The 14,270-nt window shown below is 32.4% G+C and overlaps 1 protein-coding gene across 1 annotated transcript; it reads left to right on the forward strand.

Moving 5' to 3' along the window:
* Nucleotides 1-2,737: 2,737 nt before the first annotated feature.
* LOC150080673 (uncharacterized) lies at nt 2,738-3,217 on the forward strand. The gene has a single exon (XM_090380779.1). The coding sequence runs from the start codon at nt 2,738-2,740 to the stop codon at nt 3,215-3,217; it is 480 nt and encodes a 159-aa protein (XP_090236905.1).
* Nucleotides 3,218-14,270: the final 11,053 nt, after the last annotated feature.

Genomic DNA, 14,270 nt, shown 5'->3' on the forward strand with positions numbered 1-14,270 from the left:
TAGCTGACAAACTGAATGAGTATTTTGCATCTACATTCATACATGAGGAATTGTACAGGGAAGTGGAGGCCAAAGGTTTATCCAACTCTAATCGGGAGATAAATGATTTTGGAATAACCGAAAGCAAAGTGGAGGAGAAATTGTTGAAGTTAACCATAAGAAAGGCACCTGGGGTGGATGGGATCGATCCAGTTATATTAAAGGAGGTGGCAAAGGAAGTAAACAAACCCTTAGCCATAATTATGAGAGCATCCTTGGATTCAACTGAAGTTCCCACAGACTTGTGATGTGGAAATGTATCCCCAATTCACAAAGGGGGGATCAAAGGGTGGCACGAGAAATTACAGACCTGTTAGTTTAACTTCTGTTTCAGGCTAAAGAAGCATTGCATAATCATCTAGAAAAGGCTGCAGTAATAATTCAGACACAGCATGGGTTGTTAAGGAGAAGTCTTGTCTGACCAATTTGATTGCATATTATGATGTGGTTACAAAGGAACTGGATGCAAAAAATATAATTTTGTATCATATACTTGGATTTCAGGAAAGCTGTTGATACTGTTGCACATGGACAGGGCCAGTTCTGGTAGGTGTGCAGTGTGTGAATGCACACAGCCGGCCAAATCCGTAGTGCACTTTAAAGAATAAAATTAAAATGTAATTTAATATTATTTTAATGTAGTGGTCGGCAATGAAATAGCGAATGTGGCTTTGTTAATAAATAATATTGTATTCTGTAAAGGCCTATTCACAATGAAAATTAAACATAAAAATAACGTAACAAATGTTACTGTAAAATTAAGAAGTCATACCAATGGGAACATAAACATGACCGTAAACATATTTGGTAACCATGGAAACAATATGCTCTTCTTTCATACTTCAAAAATTGATGTTTGCATGATGATGGATGGTGATATAGCTGTGCAGTTAAACCACGTAAACAAAAGCATAAAAGCTTGGAGTTTGCAAACTTTCATGTTAACATCTTATGATTAAGTTTAAGGTTACACTTATGTAATTCATTTTGAATGGTTTCGTTAAATTACATAGGTACAAGGTTTTATGCTTATGTTATGTTATTTTATGTTATTTTCATTTTGAATGGGCCTTTATTCCCGTACCATTAATCTTAAAAGCGATACTTACATCATTGTTTTAATTGTTGATGGAACTGAAAGGAAATTTAAATAAAGAGAGAAATGTGCACAAACATTATTAATTTAAATATTCACCCAACAATCAATTCTCTTGTCAACCGTTTTCAACATTTTCACAGCAAAATATTCGTCACTACTGAGTGAGCAGTGAGGTGAGAAGTATGTGGAGGGACAACGGGTGCATAAATCATAAATGTAACCTAAGAAAGTGTCGTGTGAGATTAGAGCTTTTGCTGATAAAGAATCAACATAACAGGTACGTGTTTTCATTTTGTACTTATTTATTTTAATTTAGTGTAAGTAAACCAGTACCTGCACAGAAAGGTTTAAGTCAAGTTTGGGTCATTACAAAGGTTTTATACATTCGAAAAGAGAAAAGATAGTTTGTGCCCTGTAAGCAAAGAATTATTATTATTATTATAGGTTCAGATATGTCAGATAGGAAATGTCAGTCTGGTGCTTTTTATAGCAAGTGGAAGAATGAAAGTGATAAGGAAAAGGAAAAATTAGGAGGATTCATGCTGAAATTCGTAAAGTTGAACGAGGGTGACCTGACAGCATCAACATCATTCGCTTCAGAATTCATTTCAGACAGTAAGGACGAAAAATCAAATGCAAAATTATAAAAAGTGGTATGAATTAAAAACACTTCAACAACAATTGTACAATTGGAAAAGAACAACAACGGTACTTTTTAATCTGAAAAAAGATGATGGCGAGCCATTATTGAAAGAATCATTGCAATTGTCCAGATTTTAGCAGGGCAGTGTTTATCTTTCAGAGGTAAAAATTATAAGATTTATGAAACAAATAATGGAAATTTTTTAAAGACTATAGAAATGTTGGCAAAACTCAACTCCATTATCTCACGGCATGTCAATAACATAACACAATCTCAACCTGCTAAAAGTCATATACCTCATTACTTACACCATGCTTTTCAAAAATCAAGGAATTTGTAAAGAAAGCAAAATATTTTTCGGTAATTCTCAACTGCATGCCAGATGCCAGTCACACTGAACAGATAGTATTTGTAGTAAGAATTGTAAATATTGACACTTCTGATGTTGCAGTTTGAGAATTATTTCTTGGGTTTTATCCAGTATCAGACACTACGGGGGAAGGTTTATGTAATTATGTTTATGTATCATACATGAAAAAGGGTATGATAACGGGACACCAGACTGACATTTATGTATCATATGTGAAAAAGGGTATGATAACAGATCAAATATGCTTGGTAAGCATAGTGGCTTGCAGAACAAAATAAGGAATATAAATCCCAGAGCTCTTTTTGTACCTTGTGCATCTCATTCATTGAATTTAGTTGTAAATGATGCTGCCAAAGTAACATTTGAAACAGCTAATTTTATTAACACTGTTCAAGAATTGTACATGTTTTTTTCTGCATCCCCTTACAGATGAGATATACTAAATCGCAATATCACTAGATTAACACTGAAATCTGTAAGTGATACAAGATGGGAGAGTAGAATAAAAGTAGTGCGACCTCTCAGATTGCAATTAAGTGAAGTCTTGAAAAGTTTAAATGACATAATAGATGATAAATCCAGAGGCATGAAAACAAAACATACAGCTCAATGTCTGTTAGATCAGGTTGCATCTTTCAAGTTCATTTGCTCAGTCTTTATATGGAACGATATTCTGTCAAAAATTGATGTTGTAAGTAAAATGTTGCAGTGCCCTCAATCCAACATAAATGAATCTCTTAAAGTTTTGAATGAGCTTGTTAAATTTCTAAGTGCAGCCAGATCTGATAATAAATATATTAGGGATGCAAAAGTTTTAACTGCAGAAGTTAATGTAGTACCAGAATTTCCAGTTGTAAGGAGTAGAACTAAAGTTCGCCATTTTGATTATGAAAGTCCCGATGAACAAATCAAAAATCCAAAAGAATTGTTTAGAATACAATTTTATCAAACAATTGTTGATACAGCCTTAAATTCCATTCAGGAAAGGTTTGAAAATCTAAATGAATGTAATAATGTATTTAAATATTTTTGTGAATTTGGAGAAATGATTGAAGAGAAAATTTAAAAAAATCTTGTTTTGATTTAGATGTTTCCCTTCAAATTAATAAAGGAAGCACAAGTATTAAGGATATTGATGGTCTTCAGCTCTTCAATGAGCTGATAACATATAGAATTCTGAGCAGTGGAATTGCAGACCCATTAAAAAACTTGACATATAGTACAAAAAATAACTTGTCTTCATTTCCTAATCTGTTTATAGCTTTGAGAATTTTTCTGACATTACCAGTTAGTGTAGTATCAGGTGAAAGGAGTTTTTCAAAACTCAAATTTATAAAAACATATTTATCTAGATCATTAAACCTTTCTTGAGTCAATGACTCAAGAAAGGTTTAATGATCTAGGACTGTTAGCTATAGAAAAGGAATTGTGTGAAAGTTTAGAATTATCAGATGTTATTGATGAATTGGCAAATAAGAAAGCAAGAAGAGTGCAGTTCTAACTTTATGGGTACATTTTGTTACTTCTGTTTGATATCTTGTATATTTTTGATATGAATAAAATTAAAATAAATATAGCAATACCCCACATAGCACTGATAATTGGTACCGAAACTGTACAGTGTTATGTGAAACCGTGCTGATTGAGGTATAATTATAATGGGTTTTAATTGAATGCATACCAGAGAAACAGTCTATAAACAAATTATAATAAATCTATAAACAATTTGAAGTTGATAGCCAATTAAAAAGATTATGTTAATTTGCATACTGAAAAACCAAGATAACTGCAAAAGGACAACTACATTAAGTTTTCATGCAAATAAAAATATATATTACCGTACCGAGTTTCAATTGAAATGTCTTTGTAGTGCCTCATCAGCCAGGCTTGACCAGTTTAAGAAACAGTGGACTAATAGACATTGTACAAGTGATAAGTCTCCATGAGTTGTGATTACATTCTTTCTGTTGTTTATGTTGAATCCAGCATATGGTGAAATACATATCTGTTTCACTTAATTTTGTTATTTGGTTAATTATATTAAAATAATAGGTTTTTGTAGAATTAGAACCTTGTATTTTTTGGCAAGCAGGATTACAACTGCTTTGAGTAAATGCTATGATTTTAATACTCAAGACAGTATCAACTTCCTTGAGAAATCACTATTTTTAAACAAAGAACATACCCGAAAGGCTATTCTATTAATTTTTTTTTAAAATACAAGATTCCACTATTCACTTATTATCTCATTCAGGTAATGAGAATCATCTGGATGAGATTTGTGAATAATGACTGTGTGAGCACTAAAATTTGTAAATAATGGCTGCACAGTTTTTAATATAAGTACTGAAATAATTTAAAAAATATATGAATTTCTTCAATTTCCATTTTGAGGATACTTAATATTGCATTTTTAAAATAACATCATCGAAATGTCACCCACTGTGACAGCTAAATGTTAGCAAATGTCTGGCATTCTTTGAATAATGTATGAGTATAAATGAACAACTAAGTGACATATGGAAGAAAAACTTCCCATTGAACACACAACAAAATATGTGTAGTTTAAAATATTGGATTTTATTTGCCTTACATTATAAAAAAAAAAAAAAATGCTGCAGGATTATATTTTAATGCATCTGAGATATAACCCCACACTTTTTACTACTACTAATCATTTTATTAAAATAATAAAATGATGTTAGTTTCATTTTGTTTTATAAACTTTGAATATTTGAAAATTATGTAGAAGTATGTATCTGTTCAAGTACACCCAACAAACTTATAGCAATTGTTTTCTCACACAATAATGCTTTATTACTCAAATATAAAATGACATTTACAGTTGATATCTGAATTGTATAAATTTAAACCTTAGTGGATACCCAGCAAAGTGGAAGAAGATAAATATTATATACTTTTACATATTAATTATGCATATCTGATTGAAGGGTAAAAATTATGCTAATCAGTTTTAATTTTATATATATAAAAAATAACTCTAAAGTATGTTTGTAGCAAACTTATGAGTGGTATATTTTTACAAGAGAAGAAAAAATTATAAATTTTTCAAATACTTGCTATTGTTTGTTATGCAGTTATAAAAAAAATTGTTTATATCATTGTTTAGTTATTTTGGAAATAATATACTTGGATGCTATTCTGGCTTACAAAAACCTGATTTATCATTAAAATAAGTCACTTTTTCTAAAACTGTGATAACTTCTATTAGTTTTTTATTTTAATATTTTTTTAAAGATTTTATGTGGTAAAAGTCATTAAAAATCACTAAAGTTCATGGATCTAGTCATTTCTCTTTTTTGAAAGCTTTTCAAAATAAAAGTTCCAAAAAAGTTTTCAAAATAAAAAAATAAAATAAATGCCTTTTTGAACTTATATTCCCCTATTTTAGTTTATCATTCTTAGTGACATGAGATATATTATGAGAAATTTAACATTTGTACTCAGTAATTAATAATTTAGATAATTCATTATTTATTTTTCAATAAGTATCTTACAGCTCTTACACATTAGATTACAAAACAGTGTCAACAGATGTTAATCAAAATAAATTATAATCACCAAATAAAGAATATTTATACTATAAGTGTGTCACATATATGTACAATCTACAGATTTGCTTAATGGCTAGGTATTGTCTCTTATTACAAATTACTAATATTGTAATATTACTTTGGACAATTTTAATGTCCAAAGAATATAATGCAGTAACCAAGTAAACAGAAAATTTTATTGGCTTTTTGATGCTTTTTCTGATTTAATTCCTGAGTGATGTTTTTATCTTCACTTTATATAAAGTGAAGATTACTATCATGGCACATGGTTTTATCAATGTGCTTGTGAGTGCTCAAAGTCATTGATAAAACTATGCCACATGGCTCTTCTCTTCTCCTGAATTAATGATTTTTAGCACACCTAATTAATGGAATTTCTAAATCACATCACAATATATACGATATGAGGGAAACAATATTTTACCAACACTGACTTTCAAAGAGATTTAATCATCTTTAAAAGTCAGTGTCATTAGAATATCGCCTCTCTTTGTGTATATTATACTGTTCTTTTAACTGCTCAAAACTAAATTTATACATGCAAAATTTAATCTAAGAAGTAAAAAATTACAAAATACTTTTATAATAGCCATATCTCCCGAAGAGAGAGAGAGAGAAACTTTCCAGCAAGGAGATTTGTGACCACAAACATACTTTTTATTTCCAAAAGTACACATAGATATAGTAACAGTTAGCAAAAACCAAGCAGAACAGAACATGATAGCAAACAGGATATCAGGAATTCATACAAAACTTACAGCTATATTGTGGTCAGCAAATGTCTCCACAATAGCCTTAAGAGGATATCCTAAATGTAGCAGAGATTTTGTTTAATTGTCGGCAAAACATTAAAGGCAGGGGTCGGCAACCTTTTTTGAGTGAAGAGCCATTTTTGATCTAATTAAAAAAAAAAAAAAGACAATCCGAAGAGCTGCACCTCAGCTCAAGCTGGAAGGAGGGGGGGGGGGGCATTTTTTCAAGAAATGGAATAGAGTGGGAAGGTGTTTTATTAAAAAAAATATATATTTTGAAATATTATTTATTAATATTCAAAAAACGTAACAAATGTCCAATTAGGTTTGAATTAATGTGACTTTTGCTGCTGAACTTCTTGAGCAAGTCTCTCAACATTAGGTGAGTATGCTGTAATTTTCATCTTTAAACATGCTAAGAGACTTGCATTGTTCAGACGGTTTCTTGATTTATTTTTAATATAGTTCATGTTCAAAATTTGCCCGCAGAAATTTGTCGAACCAATTATTGGGAGAAGTCGAAATGCAAATATTTTCAAATTTATATATGTGTCCGGTAAGTTACTCCATGCATCGAACACAATTTGGTTTTGCTTTTTCAACTCGTCTATCACTGTCCAATTGCAAGGACAGCCTTTTGCCTCTCCAAATCCTCCATTTCAATTTTAAGGCATTTTAGTCTTGCACTCCACATGTCCTTGATTTTAAGTCCTCTAACTCCATTTCAAATTGTGCTTCATATGGGTTAAAAGTTAAAGAGCTGCAGTTACATGCTCAAAGAGCCACAGGTTCCTGACCCCTGATTAAAGGCAATCAAATCACAGTCTTGTTTGATGGTCCTGTTCAAGTCAGGTTTCTAAACAAGAATTTTGGAATGTGACCTAATAACATCCAAAAAGAATTCTTTTGGAATCCAAATGAGACTAACTCAGGATACATGCACAACTTTGAAAATTTGCCTTAACAGCATAAAGTCAAGTGAGGCAGCAACATTATAAACAAGTTTCTGGTCTTTAAATATTCTAACAATGTTTATGCAACCAAAGCTTTCTTATATCGGCAAGCAAAATAACAACAAGATTATAAAATATCAGTATAAAATAGCATCTGTATGTAGTTCTTACCTATGTTTTTGTTGAAGTTTAATTTAAAACCATTTGACCTCAAAACTAAGCAAAAAAAAAAGTCAGAACTTTTGATAAAAAGAATTTCACATTAAAACATGGAGAAGCCATAAAGATGCATGTTTAATGTCAATAAAGAAACCACTTCAAAGCTTAACCAAAGGGTTTCTGATAATCTTAATTCAGGAATTGGTACAGGAAAAAAAAAAAAAAGGTTGGAAAGGATTATTTAGTGCAGCTGAGGAGGAGGAGGAGGAGGAGGAGGAGAGAGAGAGAGAGAGAGAGAGAGAGAGAGAGAGAGAGAGAGAGAGAGAGAGTTTGTTATTTTGAGCATTAGCAACTAAGGCCATATTGCTCCGGGAATATGCGGTGGTCATTCCCTTGACCTTTCTGCGTCCTCCGTATTTGGTGGTCACGGGCTCGAACCCCGGTCTAATCAAGAAGTGTGTGCTACGCACTGCTGCTCCTGCCCCACCTGGCTACGGAGGCACCTGAGAGAGAGAGAGAGAGAGAGAGAGAGAGAGGGGGGGGGGGATGCAATGTCAAAGAAAAAAGCGATGTGTAGCCCGCCAACTTTTATTTTGGTGCCCTAAACTGAGGCTATGTTCCAAATTGTCTTGTATAACATGCACACATAATGGACTGCATAAATTGATGATGGAGTCTTTATTTTTTTTTTTTTATCTAAAATTGTGAAAAGGGTGGTAGTACCTCCTTTCGGAAGTGAATTTTTATAATTTAATTAATAATGATTGTAGAATTGCTTTTACTTCGTAACCTTAACTCTCATTATCAAGGAGTGACCACAGGAATACCCTACCTCAACCTTTCTTATTCTTCAATTTTTCATTAGTCATCAAACACTGAATAGCTGATTGCTAATGAATGTAAGGAGGAAGTGAAGAAACACTGAAGTTAGGAATTATTCCAGGAGAACTGACAACTAAACTCCAACCACTGGGTATTTCAGTGAACAAATCTTTTACGTCAAAAATAAGAAGGTAATAGGAAAATTTGACAGTAGATGGATTGCATACCAATACAAAGGCTGGTAGGATGCAATGAGCATCTTCTTATACTGAAGTTTGTACCTAGATTCTTAATAGTTGGGCTGAAATCACTCCTAAGTGCATCAGGAATGGATTCTGGGCATTGGGTATTTCTTCATACAGTAATGAATAATTACATCAATAATTATGAAATCAAATGTGAAAATTTTGATGGATTTCATTAAATTATGAAACTGAATCTGAGAGTTTTGATGCGTAATGTTTTTTCATTTAAGAAATATTAAAACAGATTTTTAATTAAAAGGGATATGTCTATATGTTTTCATTATTGTGAAATTGAATAAAATATTATTGTTGTCAATGTGCACAAAAGTAATCAATTAACTTACAATCATATATTATACTCAAGAATTGTGTTTAAATAAAAATTTGTTGTCTTGAAAATGTATGCCTTATAGATAATGCACACACAAAGGTTACTTCAAAGTACCTTTAAAAACCTTGTAGAATAAGTGCATTATTTACAAAGCTTTAGAGTGTTATGGTGCCAAACCTATCTACATCAGTCTTTATGATTTCTTTTGCAAGACGTTTCACTTCATAATTGTACAAAATGACTTCACTTCTGGCCATCTGACATGTACCATATGTTCAAATTTATGGCATTCATTTCTCCAGTTGACATGACTTGTGATGTTGCATGGAGTAACATAAATAGTAATAACTTATGAAGAAAAACAACATAATAACAATGTGGGATAGGGATAATATTTGAGTGCAAGAGCACAGACAACAGCAAGTAAAATGTTTTGTGTGACAGGCTTGAAATAGGAGGTTGCTATACATGCTAGTCTATTGGAATTGCAAGCAAGATCCTGAGATGAACTGAGAGATGGCTCACAGAAGGAAGCAGAGAGTTATAAATGATCATTCTTCAGAGTGAGCCTGAGTTACAGGCGGGGTATCTAGGGTTCAGTGCTAGGTCTACTCCACTCCATTTCTGCAACTTTGAAATTTGCATGTGATATAAATGTCAGAAGGATAGTTAAACAATGCAGATCAGGCTGGTCTTGTTTCAGAATGATTTGTACAGGCTTCATGGGGTCCATGTCAGAGAAATGGCATGGACCCCATGCCATTTCTCTGACATGGACCCCATGAAGCCTGTTAATTTAATTGCCAAATGTTCTGCATTTGGGAAAGACTTTCCTCATTTATGTCCTTCAGCCCTACTCTGCCTAGTGGTAGAGCTGAAGGATATAAATGAGGAAAGTGATTTGTGTTTTGATACAGTCAGACATGAAGGTAAGTATGCAGTGCAAGCAGATAGATGGCCAGAAAAGTGCAAGGTTTTATCAACAATTTACTGTACCTCTGCATCTAGATGGTACTGTGTTCAGATTTGGAGGCTGCATTTGAGAAAATGCCACTGAGTTTCTTGAAAAAGTCCAAAGGAAAGCAGCTCATTTCTTGTGCCCATATAAGAAAAGATTACAAAAGTGTGGATTAAAAAGCATTTGGGGGGGGGGGAACTACTATACTGGACCTTAGGAAGTTTGCATTTGGTCAGCATGCTGTTGACCGCTGGAGTAAACTACCTTCCTGAATGGTATGGTCTGGTAAAATTCAATGGGCAACTGGCTAAATAAAAAGGGATTTTTTTTTTTTTTTTTTAACTGGCTGATGCAGCAAAAGCCTAATTTCCTCTCATCTTAAGGCTTATACTAATATTAAACATAAACCCAAAAAGTACTAATAGGTGTACAAATGTTTTTGCAAAAACCTTTGACTGGAATAGCATCATTATTATCTTAAAACTTTTCTAAATGTAAAAGTTTACATGAATACAACCAAAACAGATGTCTGATGAACTGAGTGGCAGAGAAGAAAAATGAACAGGATGAATATAAATTGTCAGGGGATACAGAATCATACAATAAGTGTACATTTACTGTATGATAATTTGCCTTAGGCAGACTAGGGCAGATTATGAATAGCTTTGGCTAAGAATGCAAAAAATTCTTTACATATGTTAAAGGAAAGAGATAAATCACAATGATCTAATGGATATGAATGGAATAACTGATGATGATCCTGTATGATTCAGGAGAAGTACCTACAGATTGGTGATTTGCAAATGTATCTCCTATTTGCAAGAAAGTGAAGCTGGTAACTACAGAGCTGTAAATTTAACTTCTGTGCGAGCGACAAGAATGGAGCTATAAGACATTTACAGCATGGATTTGCTAAGAGAGGGGTCACACTTGAGCAATCTATTTGCTACTATGAGGAAGTCACAAAGAAACTGGATGCAAAGAACAATTTTGACATCATATAATTAGATTTCAGTAATACTGAAATCTTGTCTAAATTGGAGCAATGTGGTAGCATTATGAACAAGTTACTATGGATAAAGGGATGGTTAAGTAGTAGGAGACGCGAAGTGGGTATAAGTGGCAACTGCTCTTCATGAACTAATGTTCTTCATGAACTAATGTGATGAGTAGAGGAGGTTCCCTAGGGAGTTGATGTTGAGCATCTTACTGTTTCAATATTTATTAATGATACTGATGTAGGTATTTCTAGTTTGATGTTTGAGTTTTCTGATGATACAAAGGTGGGTACAGTAGTTAATGACAGTAATCAAGGTGTGCTACTTGAAGAGGATTTAGATAAGCTCAGCAGATGGACTAGAAAATGGCAATTGATGTTTAATAGTAATAAATGTAAGGTACTACATTTGGGTAGCAGTAATCCCAGAATACCATATCATATCATCTGGATGGTACTAAATTTAAGGAATGAGTTTTGTACTACAAAACTTGATTACTTCAGTGGAGTATGAAAAAGATCTAGGAGGCTCCAACATGAAATTATCTGTGCAATGCAAACAAGCTGCCAGAACAGCCCATGTGGTTCTGTCAATGAACTTTGCTAGCAGGGACAAAGTGGTGATTATCTCAATGTATAAAACAATGGTTAGGAAACATCTGGAATATTGCATACTGGTTTACAAACCTCATATTAAGAAGTATATACATACATTGGAATGGGTGCAGAGAAATGCATCAAGATTAGTTGGGGCAGGCAAGAAAGATTCTCTAAATTACAATGTTTAGGAACTAGGCATCTGTATGGTGACTTACCTGAAGTGCACAACTCTTTAAAAGGGTCAAGTAAACTAAATGCTAATGGAAACTTTACCCTTACTGATATGAAACCCACAAGAGGACAAATTTAAATGGAAAGGATGGTTGTAGAACAGATGTACAGAAATTCACATTCAGCCAAAGTAATCAGTTGTTGGAATAACCTTTCACTTAATATTGTGGCGGTGGGTAGTTTGAATAAAATTAAGGAAGGCTTGGATAAATTATCGGAATGAATGGGGAAAATAGCTGGTGGATTTGGACAATTTTTTGGTTGGTGTTATATAAGCTTTGCTTCTTTGTACCATGTTGCTACTAATAATATTAAATACTAAATTTGAGAATTTTAGTTAGGCATATATATATATATTTTTTTTTTATATCTGAAATATTAAGTTTTATTATATTTCTATTATTGTGCTTTTCAAAACTCATATAGTGCTCCCTCTAGAATATAATAATGGGGGAATAAAAAGTGGAAGGGGTTTTCAATATTTTATATTTCTCAATTATCTATTAGATAGTATCATGTAATTGAGAGTATAATCATTATCCCTGGATTCCCCAGGTTACTCAGTTGAAATGGCTGTAAGATGCAATGCACACACACAGAAAAGTCTGCCGTCTTGCAGAGTTCAAACAAACAGTACTTGAAATGTCATGTGAATCTGAAGGCTTAGACAAATGGGAGATGTGATTGATATTTCTCATGGTGGCTATGACGCTAAGATTTGAAGTGGTTCTTTACTGGCAATAAAAAAGTGCATACTCATCGCTTTTAATTTGAATTTTTATAGTGAATTTCTTAGTGTCTGACTGTTGGTATCAAAGGTTTTGATTTTCTAGTTTTATAAGTTCTGTCTTATGTTTTCTTATGAATAATTTTAAGATTACAAAAACACAATAAGTACACGAAGATGCTGTTTTTTATATTAATATTTCAATTTTTATTATTTTTATTTTTTTATACAGTAGACTCGATTTTCTGGGAAAGATGGTAAAAAAAAAAAAAAAAAATCTCAGATAATCGATTTCCCGGTTAATCCAAAAATACAGTAAGTCCCCGACATACATAAGAGATAAGTTCCAGGACTTCTTACGTATGTTGAGTTTTACGTAACTTAGGAATGGCTAATAAAGTATTGCTACTATATCCGTGATATGCCAAAATCACAAAAAACCACATATCCTCAGAAGAATGAAGAAAAATAGTTATATATTTTTCAATTAGTTAGTCATATATTTTTTATATATTAATTATTTATATAGGAAAAGTTATATATTTTTAATTAGTTCAATTAAAAACTTTATCTGGGGAACAGCGGTGAAGTAGCTGGAGTGACACATAAGAAAAGGAAACACAAAAGGAAGAAATTGTACAGAAAAAACTGATATGTATTTCGTAGCTTTGGTTACCATAGTTGACTTCATTGGTGCCGATCCCTTCACCGCTTCTTGCATTCTGTCTTTGTCCTTTATTATTGTGTTCACTGTTGACACTGACAAATCTGAATTCGGTGCGATACTTGTTAATGTTTGACCATTTTTATACATCCTTATTATTTTAATTTTTTGATCCAACTCGATCGCTTACCTTTTCTTGGTAGATTTACTAGTACGCTGTCACTCTTAGTCGGCACCACGATAATGGTCAAAATTAAATTTTCTGGAAAGAACTTCACAAGGTTAAGGCAAAAACTCACTATTATCACCCCATGCAAGCTCACATTTTACTAAAGCTAATTTCTGAAGGTCACTGCCATAAAACAAAAATAATTTGAACTTTCCGGGTTATTGGGCTTTTCTGTTAGTGCGATTCATTATAAACGGATAGTAAACTCAATCGTATTGCATTTGTGATAATACTGATAGCTGGAATTCTGTGGGATTTTACGTTATGGTGAAATGTGTGTCCCCTTCACTGAAATCTTCAGTCATACATAAAAAAAAAACCAAAATAAATTTTAAGAATCTTCTCTTCATTCCTATTTTTAAGCTTGTTACTCCATATCTCGCTTGTGAAATTTGTGCATGCCATGATCTTGTTATTCATCACTTATAATAATAATAATAATTATTATTATTTTACTGTTTTAAATTTTACAATCTTAAAAAAAAAAAAAAAAAAATGGGTGAAAAAAATTAACGCAAGTTCGAAGTTACGTAAGTCGGGGACTTACTGTATTCAAAAATGTTCAGCAACCTACGTAAAAAATATGGTGATAGACAAAAAACTTACCACGCACTACCCGCATGTCCAATACGATTCTTCTCTTTATTTTTTTCGATGTTGAAATCTTATAGCTTCCCTTTATTTTTTACAGTAGTTTGGTCACCAACATTATAATGGTTCATTAAAGATTTAACCAATGCACCATTTTCAAACTTGAATGATTTCAAGTTTTTGTTTAATTGAAAGCGCAACTCGTTTGTATTTAACTATCATTTTTGCGATTTCTCAACAAAAAAAATATTTTTTTCATTATCCCTGATATAAATAATGAAATAA

Source organism: Mastigoproctus giganteus, chromosome 9 (genome assembly GCF_048544385.1).
Source record: "Mastigoproctus giganteus isolate SK-2022 chromosome 9, ASM4854438v1, whole genome shotgun sequence".
Taxonomy (NCBI): Eukaryota; Metazoa; Arthropoda; class Arachnida; order Uropygi; family Thelyphonidae; genus Mastigoproctus; species Mastigoproctus giganteus.